Here is a 19,808-nt window from a genome sequence, read left to right on the forward strand (position 1 = left end):
TCCACTCAGAATACGAGACATCTCACCCCGGTGAGTTGTCTTCACTTTTTGACATGTCGGGGTGAGTTGTCCGGACAGCTCACCCCGGACAGCTCACCCCGGAAAGTGAAGACAGCTCACCCCGGAAAGTGAAGACATCTCACCCCGGTGAGATGTCTTTACTTTCCGGGGTGAGCTGTCTTCACTTTCTGACATTGCGGGGTGAGTTGTCTGTACTTTCCGTGGCACCCATTACAGTAGGCATAATTCAATTTCGGAAACACTTGTAAGGAGTAGAGCGTCTCTCTCTCTCTCTCTCTCTCCTCTCTCTCTCTATGCAGCATTGAGGGGGGGGGTCGTTTGTGGATAATGTTTGCGCTTCAAAGGCAGAGTCTGACGGCTGTACAAAGTTGCTAATTAGACGCACAACGGACGCATGATCAATCAATCACAGTTCTAATAGGCCTATACTGACTGAATTACATCTGAATTGAATGCCCCAGTGTGGAGATGAGCACACTGCACTGCACAACTTTTGACCAAAATGGGACAGCACACTGCACAACTTTTTTCTTTCTTTTTGTAGATATGACAACTTTTTAGTGCACAACTTTTGACCAAAATGGGACAGCACACTGCACTGCACACAGCACAACTTTTTTCTTTCTTTTTGTAGATATGACAACTTTTTAGTGTTTTTGTAGCAAACTGATGTTTTATTTTTATTTTTATGACAACTTTTTACTATATTTTTTAGTTTACATTGTTTCTATACTTAACTTTTTTCTATATTTTTTGTACAAACTGATGTTTTTCTAAACTTTTGATGTTTACCTTTTTTTTATATTTTTTGTACAAACTGCTGTTTGAACTTTGTTTACAATGTTTCTATATTTAAATAAACTACATTACATTTGACCGTACATTTGACTCTTGTGTTATATTCTTGTGAAATATTCAGTAAAGTATAGCTCAAAGGCTACATATTCAGTCAGGTGAGTTGTCCTGACAACTCACCCCTAAACGTGAAGACATCTCACCCCGAAAGTGGCCAAAAGTGAAGACATCTCACCCCGGAAAGTGAAGACATCTCACCCCTAAAAAAGCAGGGGTGAGATGTCTTCACGTTTAGGGGTGAGTTGTCTGGACAACTCACCAAAAGTGAGTTTAGGGGTGAGTTGTCTTGTTACCGTCCACTCACAGTTAACAGCCTTTGTATTGAGTTTGTGCTTGAAATGTACTGTAATTCTGCAAACTGTTAATAAATTCTTCAATCAATCAATCAATACTCAGTAGGCCTACCCTATACCAATTCCATTTTCCCCAATGAAGCACCCTCCCCCCTCCCCCCCTCCCACTACACTACATATAGTATGTATGAACTTGTGTTGCAGATTAAACTTGTAGATCTGCTATGTTGTTTCAATGTTTCAAGTGATTAATGTAAAAACAAAAAAGAAGGTTCAAAATCACGCAAAGATTTGGAGACCCCCTGCTATGTAGTAAACTGAGAGGGATCCCAGACCCCCTGTTGAATCCCATATGGCCTACTCTATAGAGGAAACAAACCCTCTGGTGTCTCACATTTAGTTTTAAAAATGTGGTATATCATATGGCCGACTTACACTTAATTAGAGCAGTTAACCTCATGGCTGAAGGCTGTGAGTTGTCACAAGAAGTTGACTGGTAGACAATATATATTTCTACATACATTATGTGGTGTGTTTTGTATAGTAGCCTATTCGGGAGAACATTTTTATTTTATATGCCACAATAATTGTACTCTTTCCTGACAGATTTAATTCTCAGTTATGCCAAAAGCATTTGAATAAAAAAAGTTGACTTCGATCGTTTACCTTGCTTGGAGAGCGTTCCGAACCACGTGACTCCTCCTCAGTCCTCACCATAGCAACAGGGGTGCAACAAATCCGACAGAAGAGAGAGAGAGAGCAGAGCACCACGTTTCTATCGATGCTAATGTTAGCAGCAGGCTGTAAGCCAACAAGTCGACAAAGTCTAGAAAATGGTGAAACAAAAGATTCGAATATACGCTCGCGTGAAACCCAATGGAAGAGCTGACGTCACGTCGGTAAGTTGACATACAGGTGCACGTGCTGCCTGCTACATCAGTACCATATGGGCCATGGCTGCTAAGTTGGCAGCATGGCACTGCTGCTGTTGTTTACATGGCTTTGGCGGTCTGTCTGTGTTGCAAGTTCAAGTGTTGTAGTTCAACGCTGTAAACAGTAAACAAACCAACAAAAGTATAACGAAGACGGACGGTGGACCTCATTACCATAATAGTAAAGTTTCCTTTCAATGGCAGCCTACAGTGACACCTGCTGCAGGTCATAATGTGTTGATTGTATTATTTGCAGAGAAGGGCTGACTGACTGTATATGTGCTCTCTCTGCACTGCAGCAGCAATATTGTGATATTGATAAACAGACTCTTGTGCGTTTACATAAAGACCCAGATGAAGAAATGAACGAAAATTCACATTTTATTTATTAAAGCCTATGTCCCATACATGTATTGCTTGTAGGCCTACAGTTCTCTGGCTCCTCGACATTGTACGACGTTGTGCAGCCACATTAATTTCACCTGATAGATGTTTCCGAATTGTTTTTAATATAAATTGTTCTAAGCCTACAGTGAATCATGACCATAAAAAATATTTGAACATTTAATTATATTTATATTATACGGAATGCTATATTTAATAAATAAACCGTTTCCCCCAAAATATATTTGGAATAAAACGTTGTATGGTTATGATTCACCAGGAGCCTGGATCATGGATGGCTTGGTTCCAGGCTTAAAATAATTTATATAAAATATTTTATGAAATCTCCATGTGATCGGTGGAACTGGAACCACAAAATGGCGTCCACTGCTATGCCCTAATACAGTACACCATAAAACACTGTAAGATGCCCTTTTTGAGTGGTGTAAACCACTCCTACAACTGGCTTTTTTGTGCAGAAAAAATGAGCATGGTTGCTATGTTCACCCTGTTCACCCGGGTGTGATTTAATTACGTCATGCTCATTGTGCAGAAAAAATGAGCATGGTTGCTATGTTCACCCTGTTCACCCGGGTGTGATTTCATTACGTCAGACATGATCCGTGAAAGCACCAATAAGGCACCAAGAATCTAGAACGGCACCAGTTCTAGAACCAAAGTTATTTTGGTGCAAAAGGGGCCTTGAGACTAGTGTACACATTGAACCAAATGGACCATTCCGGGTCTGTTTGGTTCTATTTGTACACTCTCAGAGTTATATTACATGGGGGATGGGTCTTTGAAATTAAAACGTTTTGAGAACTACTGATATAAATTAGAACATTTATGCCATTTCAACTTATTGTTTCCTGGGCCCCTGTCCATGTATCACAGCACACCACCCCCCTGAATTGTAATGTAATTGATGATTCAGCTGCTGTAGGAAGACGGATAATTTGGTCTCACAATTCTAAAAGAACAAAGGGGCCCCAGCCAAACTGCTTTCTGTCCACGGTGTGTGTGTGTACACAGTCCAATTTATTGTCCGAGCACAGCAGCTGATGGAGGCAATAATCAAATTAAACTGAGGGTTTCAGTGACACTTCAGCATGGGGATGATATTGTCCAGCAAACTGGAAGGAGCACAGCTACCCCCTGGGGGCTCTTAGCGGTCCTGCATGTCTGTGTGTTTGTGTGTGCGTGTGTGTGTTTGTGTGTGTGCGTGTGTGGTTTAGACACACCAGACCGGTCAGACAAGCAATACCGCAGGCACAGTGTCGGTGAAAAACAGTCTAATCACACAGGCCTTATCTTTGATTCGGCTGGCCCCAGGGGGGCATGTGATTGCATCAGTGTCCATCGGAAACATATGCCAGGAACATATGTTGAAGCTCAATAGCAGCGGGTGGGAGTGTTCGAAATTACCCGGCCAGACATCACTTGAAATGTCCTCTAGCTGCTCGAGCTGAAAGTATATATATGTGTGCTACAGTTTGTCTTGTACCCCCTGAAGCATGCCTTTTTGGCTTTTTCAGGAATTGTACTGTACCGTTATGATTACCCTGATTGTAAGCTTAGACTTGCTAAATATCATCGCCGTTGGGCAGAAACCTGACTACATATTTTAACTTTTTGTGTTTGTTTGTTTCTAGAACCAACGTTATTTTGGTGCAAAAGTGGCCTTGAGAGTGTACACATTGAACCAAATGGACCATTCCGGGTCTGTTTGGTTCTATTTGTACACTCTCAGAGTTATATGCCTGATGAAGGTCTGACGACCGAAACGTTGCAATAAAATCCAATCTCAAGTGAAGACGGTGTGCGGGATTCTCTTTTTTCCCTTTTCAACTTTTTGTGTTTAAAAGATAATAATATTAATGCCCTACTTGTCCATACTACAGCATCACAACGGTAGATAGATCTGCTACTTTTGCTACTTGAATTTTTCCAAAGTAACAAGTTTTGGACATAATGAGCTTTCCACCTGACAGAGACGATAATATGTGCTTTTTCAGAAATAGGCTACCATGTTTTTGTATGTTGGTGCATGCTTATATTAGACAAGCCACAAGAAGCCAAAATTGCTCTTCAGGCGTAGAATGATGTATTACACCGACCGCACAAATTTAGCTGGGGCTCGTATACGAGGTACCACATAACAACATAGGCATGACTGGACATATACAGTGAGTGCAGTGTACATTACATGCGGTCAAACACTCAAACTATGCAGAGGGTCCAACTTTGGCCACTCAGCATGGCAGGCCAACTCTTAACAGCTGAATTATAGGTGGTTGTGCAACGTGTATACCGCACCAAAAATAGTCGATCTACAAGCCCACAGAGTGTTGCAGTGCGACGCCTTGTGAGCTTGTATGTCTGCTCTATTCGGTGTGACACACATTTATGCAACTAAGCATAAATCTGGCCTTTACTGTGACTTTTGCCCTCTATGATGTTGGACCCTTGCAAATAGCCCTCATAGGACTGGCTTGGTTGATTGGGTTGTTAAGCTGGCTTTGCTGTTGTCTTTGACAGGTGTACTCTGTAGACAACGAAGAGCAGACGGGTGCCTCGCTGGAGTTTGTGGTGCCCAAGGATCTGTCCGATGGCTTCGTTAACAACAAGAGGGAGAACTACAAGTTCAGGTGAAATGCTATAAAGGTCACCACTCTCCATTTTCAGTCAGCTTGTACAGAAACTGAACCTAATTAAAATGGTGCTAATGACGCAACACCACAGCTCGTAATAGGAAATGTGGTGTTGCATCATTAGCACATTTAATTAGGTTCACTTTCTCAGCTGCTGGCTGAATGGAAAGTGGTGAGCTTTAGCATACCGGTACTTAAAAGCTCAAATTCAAAATGTGGAACTGTAAAAAGCTATGTTGGTTGTGATTGTGATGAATGCGTCCCAACAAAAAAGTCGACAACATAACTGTAAACGGGGTTGTGCAGAGGAAACCTAAATTTAAGTGTTCAAGGTTGCATAAGAACTTTGAAACCTGTCACTGGAGAGCTGGAACATCTGTTTAAGGCTGGTGGTGAAAGCTGCAGTCTTTTATACCCATTGGGCAGGGCACATGCCACGCTTCCAAGAGCTAAATTCACAGTTTGGGAGTTAGGCAGCAGTGGACACCGAAACCCACAGGCCTCTTAGAATAGCCTGCAGAGGTTCCCTCATGCCCTTATAGAAATACAATTTCCCCATTTAGCGATCCTCATGGGCCAGATTCCTCTCACATCTCTCTCATCTTTCTCTGGGATAAAACATGGAGGGGTGGGGCAGCCTTTGAAGACGTGACTAAACTCCCCCAGAGTGTCCACTTGGGGAAAAAAAGATAGAATGAAGCACTATGTTGTGTCCTTATTCAGCACTGCTGTGGTTAAATGTGTTCAGCCTGGGATGTTTGAGATGAACCAGAAACCCTTTGGTTTTGTTTTAGGCTATGCTAGTTGTAGACTAAATAAAGAGACAGGACTAAGGTATGTCATCTGTTCTGCTCTGAAACCCACACGAACATATATTTATCTCTGTGTGGTTTGTTCTTTAACTTGTTTTTCTAATGCCTTGGTTTTTAATTCTGCACCTCCACATCTGTTTTTAACCCTTACTACGTCATAGTCCGATTTATGTTTTGTCAAGCAGGTTGAAAATGCCAAAGGTAGTGTGATTAAAAATCTTCTTTTATATGTAGGTTCCAAAAGGTGTTTGACCAGAATGTGAAACAAGAGGAGGTTTTTGAGACCATCGCCAGACCAGTTGTAGACAGGTAAAATTATTCTATCTCTCAGTGAAAGTCAGTGCTGATTTTATCGTGTAGAATTACACTTTTGATGATATTACAATGACAACCGCATACAATGAAACAATTCAATACACATTGGACAAGAGGTTAAGTAGAAAACGGGTGTGACGTCCAAAATAATCTCTGATCGGTGCAGGAATTGCAGAAAGGTTTTGTGTAAACAGTGAAGTGAAAAGCATATCCATCCAGTGCTAGTCTGTCAGTGTTGTGGTCAGGCCAGGCCACACACCCTGCAGCAGCCACTGTTGATGGTAAAGACAGTAAAGCTGAACTTACCCCTAAGACGGAAACGGAGGGAGCCTGTGATTTTTGGCCCTGCTCACGACACATAAACCACTAAGTGCACTGAGCTGGCGTACGGGATGGCACACACTGCCATCTCAAAGCGTGTGTGAAGATCTTCCAGCCACAACAGAGGACTATGCCATGGTTCCTCACTCATTCTGAACGGTTGTTTATTGTGTTAAGCGATAATTACCACATGCAGTAGACGAGCCTGGAGGCCAGTCTCATCTTCAGGCTCCATAGAGAGGGCTAATGGTTACTCCTCAACTCTTGTCTTTATGAGTGGAGAGGTGAAGGAGCCAGTACCACTACCACCGTGTCCAAATTAAAAGAGGCATTTGACTCAAAAACAAAGCTAATTTAGAGCAGTGATTCTCAAACATTTTCATGTCAAGGACCCCCAAATTGAAATGTATTTGGCCGTTGATTTTGTGCCAGGGAGGAACAAGATTTGCACAGTGAGCTTGTGGATGAGTTATTTTTTTAATTGCTGAAGTATTTACTTACTTTTGGCTCCAGCACCTCACCAAATTTATTGCTGGATGAGCTGTGTTTTTTTCACTATTTTGTCTAAATTGCTGATACAATCGAGTTAAAGTGGTTAAATGTTTTTCATTATGAACCCCTTGGGGGTTTTCTCATTGAGAACCACAGATTTATAGCAGTCTCATTCCATGCAATGTGAAATGCAGGTTAGGGACATTATGAAAATGAAACGGTAGGCAGCTTGGCCTAAAGCTTTATGCGGGAAGTTACTGGGAGAATAAAGTACATTTTATATAGGATAGTTACATCAGATCCTGTGTGTTCTGCAACGTTGTGTCAGTCTAAAAAATAAATAAAAAATTATTCACTGCAATTTGGCTCTTTGCTCCCTCCCATCCCCCCAATCAGTACGGTGATACGACCATAATCTAATTCCGTTGCTTGCTTCTTTAACCTCCAAGCTACCCCTGCGCCCAATTTTCACCCTATCCCAACAAAAGGAGCTGTTATGGTGTCTGAAGGAGCTTTAACCCTGCTCAGAGGTTAGTCTAAATTAGGGCTGACTCCCCAAAGGGAAAACAGCCAAGAAAGAGTATAGGGAATTTACTTGGAATTTCCTGTGATCAAATGTTGGTTATGTTGTTGTTATCTGAACTAGGTTCTTCCTCTCCTCCAGTCCTCCACCTCCCTCACATTCTGTCTTCCTGGCTCGGTTTAGCCCATCCATCTCCTCAGCCCCCCCCTCTCCGGTCCTGATTCCACTTCTCTTAATCATAATGGGGGCCTATTTGTAGAATCCCACAAGTATTTTGTATTATCATTGCCATTATGAGACACAGTAAACAAGATGGTGAGCCATCTAGAATTGGCCTACTAAGACTTGGATGTCTTTAACTTGACTCAGAGAGGCTCAGTGGCTTGGGGTATTGGGTTCTTGCCCTTCCTGGCTGACCTTTTAATACTTAAGTCCTCTGTTGTTGTGCTAGATGGCTGACATCAGGTTGAAGACTTGCAGTCATCTGTGAGGTATGTGTCATAGCGTATCAGTTTGAGCCTGGCGTCCATCAAGCTTTGATATGACTGTCAGTCACAGCCTGCGGGGCACTAGTCATCACATCTGTTCACGAGTAGTATCTGTCCCCAGACTCCCGTGTTCATGAGTAGTATCTGTCCCCAGACTCCCGTGTTCACGGGTAGTATCTGTCCCCAGACTCCCGTGTTCACGGGTAGTATCTGTCCCCAGACTCCCCGTGGTCCCAACATTTCTTCAGTTTGTAGTCTGTTGCCAGTACTTCGCGGCTTCGCGCCCCCTGCAGAATGCCCATTTACATAGTGTTGATGGAATGTTATAAATTCCACAGGGTCTTGAACTTTTAAATCCAGTCTCACCACAATGGCTTAAAGCACAGGGGTGAGTAAGTCTGATGGTTCTAGCTCCCATTTCCTAGTGGAATACATGCTCCCTTCTGAGACAATGAAAGGAGAGATCCATGCCACAATGGGTATTGAAAGAGATTGTGAAAGGCATTTCAGTTTAGAATGACTTACTGTATATGTTTATTAAAGGATCCCCATTAGAGACACAGTGAATGAGCCGTTGGTTTCTTGATGCCATTTCTCTTTTGTTGATATTGAAATTGTCCGACGTACAGTAGCATGCGCGGCCAGAGCAATCAAAAAGTGAAATCAAAACCGAACTGACGGACATTAGTTTACTTTAGGCCCTGTTGTCAGGAAGCATTTGTATTCAGGTCTAGTCAGGATTCACTTTGAATAACGGTATTTTCCCTGTCAGACCAACTGCACCCACAACTCAAGGCAAAGCAGGCGCTTATCTTCTCAACTGGCAAATAACTGTCAGGTTGTTGTTTTTATTGGTTCTCAGTCATACTGGCAGTCATATCACACCTCTGAAGTTCAGCCCAAAGTTCTGAACTTGTTCATTTGGACACGATCTTCCCGTCTCCGCTGTGGTGTAACCAAAACTAGGAACGTGAGCCGCAACACAGTAGTCTAAAAACAAACCAACAGTAATGGTTCTAATGGAGAAAGAGCCGACATAATGATGCTGGCCTGGCAAGCCAACTCCTCTTGTTTGCATTGTAACCCCAGTTCGCAACGCTGCATTTGGACCAATACAGTGTTGCTTTCTTTTGAAACCTGTAGCTCATCACAATTTTGGAACCCATTTTTCACCTGGTGCCAATTGCCTAAGCTGTAATCCTGGGCACTACTCTCCCTCTGCCAACCTGGGGGAGCCCCGAACTGAGCTCATGCTTCCTTCAATGCATGAGGAGTGAGCTGGCCGCTTCTTATCACCTGACAGGAAGACGTACTGTAGTGCGTGGAAGGAACACGTTATTCCAACCAGTTCCTTTCCCCTCCATCAGGCTGACCAGGGTTTTTGTGAGGGTACCTACAGACAGTACCCTAGGGGACACGGAGAGAACATGCAAACTCCACCCAGAAGGACGCTTTCGCCAACCCTACCTAGGGTATAGCCGCTGATGAGGTGGAGGAGAGAACACGCCCACAGCATCCCCGGCAGTGAAAACTGGACTATGGGTCTAAAAGACTCACTAGCCACCCATCGAGGTCATGCTGCTCCTTGCACCTTACATTTTAGAAAATGTTGATACATTTTGGCCTGAGGTTGGCGCTAGAAAAAAGGTCATAGGGTCTCTCAAATGGTTGGGGTTCATTCACTGGGGAGCGTGAATGCGTTCAGCAGTTTTATGGTCACAGCGGCCAGTTCGATTTTGAGATATCTTGTTTGTAAAAGAATTGGCCTAAAGTTGGTGCTATAGGAAAGGACATGGGTTCACCTAGCCTGGAAACCAGACAGATCTGCCATTGCAAAACGCAGTGATATTAGTCTGGCCATGCCAGTCTAGGGTTCACATAAATCAGTGCACTCAGCGAGTTTCATGCCCCAGACGCAATTCTCCTTTAAAGATGGTGGCACCATGAAGAGGGAAATGGAAAAGAACAGAACAGCAAAGTCAGTCACTGAACATGAAGGGGGATAAATCAAAGTAACAGTGCAGTGGTTAAGACCTTTTTTAACCAGACCATACCGACGGTGGCCACTGGCCTGGCACCGACTCCTCCCACAGTAACCCCTCCTGTTCATCCCCTACTCATATGGTCCATACCATCTCAACAAAGGCCCAAAATATTCAAATTGCCTTTTTCCCTTTAAAAAAAGAACCGTGAGAACAGAGGAGTCCAGTGTCCTGGCTTAAGGACTGTTGGTCTCCAGGAAGGCTGAGGTGTAAACAGGAACAAGCATTGGGAAACGCCCCGGCCTCGGTGGCACAGCGCTCAGGCCGCATCATTAGCGCTGACATTAACCTAAAAACACTGAGCCCGTGTCCTACCCACTCCTTCACCGCCATGACTCACGCAGGATCAAGTGGCCGCCCACTGCCCCAGTCGCCGTCCAAGTCAGAATATATACCAAACCGCCGTTCTGTGAGTCGACGTAATTCTTTATGCCGACTGACATGGAGTTCTATCTTTTACCCCGTCTCGTGCGGGGTGTGGAATGGCACAACTCTTGACGAAAGGAAAAAGCCACACACCGCTCAAATTCGGGCACGTCCGTTCCATTAGAAATAGCCAGAGGCGAGCCATTCTTTTCTTTTCGAGTTCTTTTAGAAATTCCCTAAAGTATCGTGGAAAAAGTTTCTTTTGAATTTGGCGACTGGGAGAGGAGGGACAGAGCCTACGGTGGTATAACATCACCTTTTGATCCAGGCTCTGGTGTCGGGGACTAGCCTGTCATTTTGTCATTTCTCCCTGGTTTGGCTCCAAGCCTGCATAACAGGATACGTATCCCTCACCTTCTCCCTCATAATGTTCAGCACCATAATTTTAGATGTTCATTTCACTCAAATAGAGGTTTGGTCCCATTAGAGAGAAAAAAAGGGTTTCCATGGCCCTCTGCACGCGTGGTGTCCAGTTCAGTGCCAAACCAAAATTCACCAAGCCCCTGCCTGCCTAGTTTGACTGGGTTTGGGTCCTTTCCTTCAATCAAGCTATGAGACATTCCTCCTCCGTCACTGGCAGATGTCTGTCGCCGTTTGCCGCCGCCCTCCACTGGCTGCAGTCTTTCCCTGCGGATTTACAGTGTCAGGTTCGATTCACTCAGACATTTGGTGTCTGGTTTAGGATATTGTTGGCAGCTTCACCGCACTCCACTGCAAATTAAGATGGTGAGGTCAGACCGAGGCACATGATGCACATTAACCGTCTGACATGGCTATACGTTGAGGCTGTAACCGTACTAGAGGTTTTCAAAGTGAGAGCCGTGGTCCTGAGTTAAAAAAAAAACAACTAAAAAAAACTTAAAGATTTCCCCTTTTCGAGGGGTGCTAGCCCCTCCTATATTCAGCTATTAGTGTAGATTTTCGTCTTACACAAACATTACATTCCCAATACATTAAATCAACTGTAGATTTAGTCGACTAAAATCTTATGATCTTTAAAAAAAAACTAGACTAGACTAAAACTAGACTAACAGTAAAACATTCCAGGTGACTACATTTATGACTAAAAGTTTCATTCCAAAGACTCTGACTAAACTAAAATAGAAATTTGCTGACCAAAACAACACTGCTGTGCTGTGTATGAGCTCATGTTCACAGCGCTTCTCTCAGGGAGGGATTGTTGATGTAGCATCTTATATAAACCGTGCAGTGTTTAATCCCTGTTGATTACCAAATCAAACAAAGTTCAGTGGTCAGTGTTACAGATTGTAAAGGCTCCTATATAATGCCATTAAATATGTATACTGTATGCTGCTGTGATGCTGTTGCAGCAGGTTAATGCCATTAACCCAGATTGGATTTGGAGCTTTAGCAGAGGCTGCAACGTCATATTGAGATGAAAGAGTGTTAGAAGTGGTCAAACTAGCAGTAGAATACAGGTTCAGAAGCCTCTTCCATGAAACCAATCTTCTTTCTTCAACTAGTGTTGAATGATACATATCTGTAAATATTGACATCGTACAAACTAGCCACGGCACTAGCCGCAAATTACAGATTGGAACAAAGAGCATTAAGTGTGTGTGTGTGTGTGTGTGTGGTCAGTGTGTTGGGAGGGTACAATGGTACCATCTTCGCCTATGGCCAGACGGGCAGCGGGAAGACCTTCACCATCACAGGCGGGGCGGAGCGCTACACGGACCGCGGCATCATCCCTCGCACCCTCGCCTACATGTACCAGCGCTTCAGCCAGGTCAGCATGTTGTTGCACCCTCGCCTACATGTACCAGCGCTTCAGCCAGGTCAGCATGTTGTTGCACCCTCGCCTACATGTACCAGCGCTTCAGCCAGGTCAGCATGTTGTTGCTAGCCTGGTTAATAAACCAGACCGAATCAGCCGTTGGCAAAAAAAAGTTGCTACCAGCGGATTACGGTCTGGCGAGGCTCAGTAGCACGCCTCTTTCCTACAGCAGAGAACAGGTCGGACCAATCGGGACACGGTATGCAATATAGGCGGGCTTTGGTACAGTGACGTTCAATGCTTGAGACCTTTGACTGACAGTAGCTCTGACCAATTGCGTCAAAGAGAAAATGTTCCCCGGGAAATGAAATCCAAGTGGAGCCAGCCCAGACTGATATACCGCGACAGTGTTGTGTGATATTAGTCTGGCTTATTAGCCAGGCTATGTTGTTGCACCCTCGCCTACATGTACCAGCGCTTCAGCCAGGTCAGCATGTTGTTGCACCCTCGCCTACATGTACCAGCGCTTCAGCCAGGTCAGCATGTTGTTGCACCCTCGCCTACATGTACCAGCGCTTCAGCCAGGTCAGCATGTTGTTGCACCCTCGCCTACATGTACCAGCGCTTCAGCCAGGTCAGCATGTTGTTGCACCCTCGCCTACATGTACCAGCGCTTCAGCCAGGTCAGCATGTTGTTGCACCCTCGCCTACATGTACCAGCGCTTCAGCCAGGTCAGCATGTTGTTGCACTCGGCCAATTGTTACTTGTTTTAACCACTTTCTAAATGAATAGTTCTCAAACGTTTTCATGCCAAGGACACCCAAAATTTGGCCATCTGAAAATGTTTTGTGCCAGGGACAAGAATAAAAATAAAAATCACACCCGTGTGAACTGAGTGGTGTAAGGTATTATATAGCCTGATCAGCTGTGGTCTGACGTAATGTCTGACGTAATGAAATCACACCCGTGTGAACTGAGTGACCATAGCAACCATGCTAATTTTTTTGGTACGAACAAACACGTGGACACGTAAACTAACAAAGCCAGTTGTTGGAGTGGTTTACACCACTCAAAAAATAGAGAATAAAAAGTGCCAGGACCCCCAAAATAACCCATTCTGGGCGGGAACCCCTTTTGGTGTTTTAACTAAGCATTATGTTATACTTTAGCTATTTTTGTGAAACGCTGTGGTATGATCAAGTTGGGTGTTAATTTACGAAAAACCACTAAATGTTAGAATATGGAGATATAATAGGAGGTTTTTGCCCGATAGCGACGATTTATTGATTGATTCAATATATTTATTGAATTAACAAGTTTTAACAAGTTTACTCAATTTATCATAAAGATATACAATACATTACAGCCACAACACTAAAAGCAATAATAGATATAGACAAAAGTGGGATGGGGGCAGGGGACAGAGGATGTCACACAGGGCACCCTCCGACCAGTGACACTTGCTGTGGGAGTGCGTTGATTGACTCTGGGAGCAACCTACTACTATAATAATAATAATAATGAATTGCATTTTTATAGCGCTTTCCCAGTGCTTTACAATGGTTGGTTCATTCATTCATACATTGGGAGGTGAAGTGGCGAACAGTCGACGCCAGCGTCCTCACTTCCCACATTCACACACCAATGGTGGCGAGATGACACCAACCAACTCATTGGAGGCAATGTAGGGTTCAGTGTCTTGGCCAAGGACACTTCGATGTGGACAGGAGGAGCCGGGATTCGAAGTCTGCCCTCAATGGGATACAATAGGATAACAAATCATTAACATTATATTTATGTAGATTCAGAAATATCTGTGCACATTCTACTGAAGTCGGTGAAAGGCTGCCATCAAACCACAAAGGCTCGGTTCTAATGAGGTGTTCATTGTTTCTTTTGTCCACAGGACAACAGTATGGTGTACACCACCCACGTTTCCTACCTGGAGATCTACAACGAGCAGGGCTTCGACCTGCTGGACCCCAAACAGGAAGCCTCTCGCCTGGAAGACCTGCCGTCAGTATTCATTTTGGGCACACTCATGTAGATCACTGGTTCTCAAAGTCTTTTGTGTAAAGGACCCCCAAAATGATATGTATTTGGCCGTGGACGGCCCCCATCTAAAAATGTTTATCTAATGTAATCCTGGGCTCTACACTCCCTCTGCCAACCTGGGGAGAGCAACGGACTGACCTCATGCTTCCTTCAATGCATGAGGAGTCCAAGCCGCTTCTTTTCACCTGATAGGGGGGAGTTTCCCCGGTTGGACGTAGTGTGTGCCGTGTGTAGGAAACACGTTTTTCCAACCAGTTCCTTTCCCTTTCTGATGCAACGAAATGAAAATAAGAGCATTTACAGTGTCTCCATTGAATTTCCATTGTTCATCATCAATATGTATTAAGAATGTGATATACTGATTGATTTAATTTAGACAGATTGTAAGCTAGATAATGGTACTTTGCAGCCTCCCATTGGCCAAAGACGGATGACCAGTGACTCCAGTGTTCTCCCAAAGTCTCCTGGGCTTAGTTTAGCCGTAGTCCCCAAAAGCCATTTGTCAAGCTGGCCTAGACGCACTGTGTGGTGAAACATTGAGACTCCACTCCCAGTATTTACCGGGCCACTACACATCTGCCAACTGACATAATGAGCCTATGAGAGAGAGAGGACTCAACCTGATGGCAGACTAAACCACTAGAGTGGAGCGCTGGGTAGTCATGTGGAAAAGTAGTTTTTCATAGTTGGTCACATTGTTTTCTCATATCTGTCTACGTCTACCGCTGTTGTTTTGTTTTTTCTTCTTGTCTCTGTTTGTCTCGCTCCCTGTCTCGCTCCCTGTCTCGCTCCCTGCCTGTCTGTCTGTCTCGCTCCCTGTCTCGCTCCCTGTCTCGCTCCCTGTCTGTCTATCTGTCTGTCTGTCTGTCTGTCTGTCTGTCTGTCTGTCTGTCTGTCTGTCTGTCTGTCTGTCTGTCTGTCTGTCTGTCTGTCTGTCTGTCTGTCTGTCTGTCTGTCTGTCTGTCTGTCTGTCTGTCTGTCTGTCTGTCTGTCTGTCTGTCTGTCTGTCATCCTTCTTGTTCAGCTCGTGATTTATTCTACGTTCACTTTGCTATAGGCCTGTGTAAAATACACCACTTTGCAGATCCAGTCACAAAACACGATCCATCATTTTTGACCCGCACAATTTGGTCCTATTTTCTTCCCGCATGAGTCCTATTTAACTTACTTTTCTTTTTCTGGTGTTTTTCTTGTTTTTCTAATGTCACTTCTCTCCTTTCACAGGAGATTCAGCTCAAGGTTTAAGTGCCCACAAATCACAGTCTTCTGTAAATAGACGGTGCCCGCTGTTGACCATGCTGTGGTCACACTTGCTGATTCCAGGAGATGTGGCACTGAAAACCTCTTTCTCTATCTGTCTTGGCTTCTGCCCCCTCCCACTCTCTTTCTCGCACACTTGTCTATTCTCATGTTTTTCACTCTTTTCTTCTCTCGCCGTTTTCCCATAGGTCATCATCATACTAACTAGCAATTGACGGAAATGACTTAAAAACCACTTTCACCCTGGCGTCCATATTTTGGGCATGTCATTATAGAATAGATTATAATATATCATGTCATACAATGTCATTATTTATCACATTTTCAAAAATAGAGAAAATAGCAGATCTAACAAGCTCGCAAAACCAGATATTCTTGCTATTTTTTAAAACAACAACATGTGGCTTAAGTGGTTAAAGAAATTCTGTTTAGCAAAACATCCATGGGTGATCTACTATACATCGTCTCTGTCGGGTGGAAACCTCAGCTGGCCAAATCTGTTACTATTTAGGATTTAAATTCAAAAGTAGCAGAAATGGCAAGCTCAAAATGGGTCACGTTGCGCCGCGTTTCAAAGCAAAGTTCTTTGTTTACCCAGGGAAGTGGACTAAGCTCGAGATGCTTGTTTACAGCCACACCCTGCTCATAGAACATTTCATGGTAGGGGTTCAATGCCTTGCTCAAGGGCACTTCAGCGGTGGTAATTTTAACGTGCCGGTCCGGGGATTCGAACTGGCGACCTTCCGGTATCAAGACCGCTCCGCAAACCGTTCGGCCACCGCTGTCCTCAAACTTGTGGATCTGCGACTTTCTAGTATCTCACTCACTAGTATGATCAAGTAGGGCGTTCATTTATGAATAAACACAAAAATTAAAACGTGGAGATAAGAGGTTTCTACATGTACACACACACAACCTTAGTTTTTAGTGCCGTTCCATTTCCATTCGCATGTTTTTCCCCATTGATAAATGTTGTCCTCTAATTTGTGTTGAGTGGATGTTTTTGAGGTTGTTTTCCATCCCATCCCTGCCCTGTCAGTGTCAACATGGCGTGTTTATGCACAGTTGAAGTTGGGAGGTCTTATTTAATGTATTGCTGCATCAAACCGCATAATACAGTATGCCATTCTGCTGCTTGTAACTGGCAATTTGTTTTGTGCCGCCTCACAAGTTTCCTTTGGTGACCGTCTGTGTGAAGGATTTTCCATATCATCGGTTAAGATAAGATCTTTAAATGAGCGAAAGTCACATTAACTTTACATATATTTGACATACTTTACAAACAAAAATCACGTAATGCGGTGAGGGATTAGGGGAACACGACCCTACTATGTAACCATGAAACTGGCCATAATAGTATACTGTATGTCGACAACCTTACATCACGTTGCTTTGTGCCGTGCTTCCAGCTTTTGGATCTGCTACTTTTGATGCTTCTGTGTGACTTCTGTCTAGGATCAAGTAGTAGAGTGTATTCATTTTCAAAAAGTCAGATTGAATCAGTGTGTAAGAAAACAAAGCAAATAATCCACTTCCTTCGCCGTCTAAGATCCTTCGGTGCTAGTAGACGGATTCTTCTTTTGTTCTTCACTTCTGTTATTATGAGTGTTCTTCAGTACTGTTAGTACCACCTGGTATGGATGTTTGTCTGCAGCCCTAAAGTCACAACTGCTGCAACAAATGAACATTTGTTCAAAGATTGTTGGACAACCACTCGAGAAACTTTATACATCCACGTATGATAACAGCGTCCTATAGGTTAGCAAGGAATATCACCTCAAACACTAGCCATGTGTTGTATGGAGAATATAGGTTGCTACCTTCAGGAAGGAGATATGGTGTCCCAGCATACAATAAGGTGAAAGCCACAGAACTCTCAAACGGTTTGATATGAGAGGGAAGCTCACTCCATAGTCAGACTAAAGAGGTCCTTTGTTCATCCGTCGACTTTAAGGCTTAATCAGGAGTTGTAGTAGCAATGGGGTAATCTAGACGGTGGGTTTTCAACAGGTGTTCCGTGGACCACTGGTGGTCCGTGAAGGTGTTGCATGTGGTTCCTGACCATGCATTTATTAATGTAGGAAAGTGAAGATTCGTATTTGAATGTATTGTATTGACCACAAGTTGAGAAACAATGCAGTAAATGATCTGGTGACAAATGATGACGCGTCGATGTTGTCAGTTACTGGGAAGTCGGATGTCAAGAACTTCCACAGAAAAGTGAGTTATTATCTCAAGGGAAACCGTACCGGATTGCCTGGTTGAGTCACCATTTATACGGAAATGTGCCCATAATCAATCGCAAGTGTCTGCTTACTCATAGAATAAGTTACAATGAACAGCAACATGAGTTCAATATGGAAGGTTAATTTCTTTCCCCCACACCACGACCATATCCCCCCTCCCAACACAACAATGGCCCCCAGGTTAATTCTCAGTCAGGGTGGTGGTCCCCAGGTTGATTCTCAGTCAGGGTGGTGGTCCCTGGTTCATAATCAGTTGAAAACCCCTGATCTAGACGGTGGACATTGCTCTTGTCTTTTTGTATGTAGTATTGTTTTGTTCTTTGTGCTATGTCAAATGTGCTGTGTGTATGTGTTCTGCATACATGGCTGCTGGGTCGCAAGACAAATTTCAGTACTATAAACTGTAACTACAATAAAGTACTATATCATATTATATATATTAAATATGGAGATAAGAGGTTTCTGCCCGACGGCAACAATGTATTTAAAGGACAACTTTGTTTTTTTTCCAACCAAGGTTAATGTTTTAGGTTATTAGAGAAGGCAAAAAGATGAGTGTTCATTTTTTTCAATTTGCTGCTTTCTTTTGTTTTAGCGATTTTAGCTATTTTTGACAGGGGGGCGGGGGCATTCGAACAAGTGGCTAACTGTCTTTTTTTTCTTCTTTTTTTTTACTGTGATTTCTTTATTATTATTTACTATAGTCCTATTAGACCCCAGGAAATTACATCTGGCCACAAAAGAGCACAGACTCTACTGAATGTGAAGGAGGAGGTACTAGGAGGCTGCCATACTGTGTGTCGTAGGCTCAATCGTCAGTTTGTCACCTCCTCCTTCACATGCAGTACATCCTGTGATCTTTTGTGGCCAGATGTAATTTACTGGCGTCTAGTAGGACTATCGTAAGTAATAATAAAGAAATCGCCGTAAACAAATACATATTTAGCCACTTCGTTCGAATGCCCCCACCCCCTTTTTAAAAATGGCTAAAATCGCAAAAATGAAAGAAAGCAGCAAATAAAATAAAAATGAACACTCATCTTTTACTTTCTCTAATAACAACCGAAAACATGAACCGTGGTTGAAAAAAAACTAAAGTTGTCCTTTAACACGATTTCCTACATATTCTTTCCATTCATGCCCAGCATCATTCCAGCTAGTTGATGTAACTCTGAAAGTGTACCCACTTTGCCACTTGCACGGTTAACTGAACACACAACGTTTTGACTGTAGCTGTACTGTCACTTTGGCATGGCCATTGTTGCACGGTTGGGCATCGTATGACATGACGGTGACTACCAATCCCGGCGGTCCCTTCATCCATCTCTACTTAACATTGTTTGATGTGGCAGTAACTTTTGTTTTGTTTTATTTTCAGAAGCAAGCCCCGTCTATTATCACATTATGATCCCCCAGGGAGATAAAAAAGTGTCAAGTCCATGTCCCCGCCCTCCCCCTGGCTCCCCCTTGGTTGTTTGGATTTAAAAAAACTGGAAGTGATCCTGGACAGTCGTTGCAACAGTCACTCCACTACCGTACACTTTACATCAAAAAGATCCTTCCTCAACCATGCTGCAGTCATTTCCAGGCTTAACTACTGGAACACCCTCCATGCTGGTCTGCCAACATTTTCTCTCAACCTGATCCAGAATGCTGCTAGCACACCTCTGGTCTTCAACCTCCCTTGTGTCTCTGCTTTTATGGGCTCACTCCATTAGCTCCATGGTTGCTGCTCGCATCCAATTTAAAAGGGACTCCTTGAGTCCTTGTACAGTAGGTAATCTGTATAGACAGGGCTTGTACTGTAGGTCACCTGTATAGTGTATGATCCAGCCTCATGCTGAGTTCACACGGGCAGATGCAAAGACGCAGTTTACCATTCATTTTCAATGGAAGCCAGCGACATGAAGATGCAAAGATGCATCCGACTTTTGTAGCTGCTGCAAAAAGCTA

The 19,808-nt window shown here is 43.6% G+C and overlaps 1 protein-coding gene across 5 annotated transcripts in view; it reads left to right on the plus strand.

Moving 5' to 3' along the window:
- The first annotated feature begins 1,874 nt into the window (after positions 1 to 1,874).
- The window catches only part of kif6 (kinesin family member 6), a 111,015-nt gene continuing 93,081 nt past the window's right edge, over positions 1,875 to 19,808 (plus strand). For 4 of the 5 annotated variants that reach the window (XR_013792301.1, XM_079528381.1, XM_079528383.1 and 1 more), the window contains exons 1-5: positions 1,875 to 2,068; positions 5,024 to 5,133; positions 6,183 to 6,257; positions 12,158 to 12,305; positions 14,201 to 14,310. Coding sequence is in view for 4 of the 5 variants with exons in the window: in XM_079528381.1 (XP_079384507.1) it covers positions 2,003 to 2,068; positions 5,024 to 5,133; positions 6,183 to 6,257; positions 12,158 to 12,305; positions 14,201 to 14,310 (509 nt within the window). In the remaining variant the exon portion in view is untranslated. Of the gene's footprint in view, positions 2,069 to 5,023; positions 5,134 to 6,182; positions 6,258 to 12,157; positions 12,306 to 13,001; positions 13,026 to 14,200; positions 14,311 to 19,808 lie in introns of those variants that run through there. The other variant, XM_079528384.1, reaches the window with a different exon arrangement.

Source organism: Electrona antarctica, assembly GCF_951216825.1.
Source record: "Electrona antarctica genome assembly, chromosome: 18".
Classification (NCBI taxonomy): domain Eukaryota; kingdom Metazoa; phylum Chordata; class Actinopteri; order Myctophiformes; family Myctophidae; genus Electrona; species Electrona antarctica.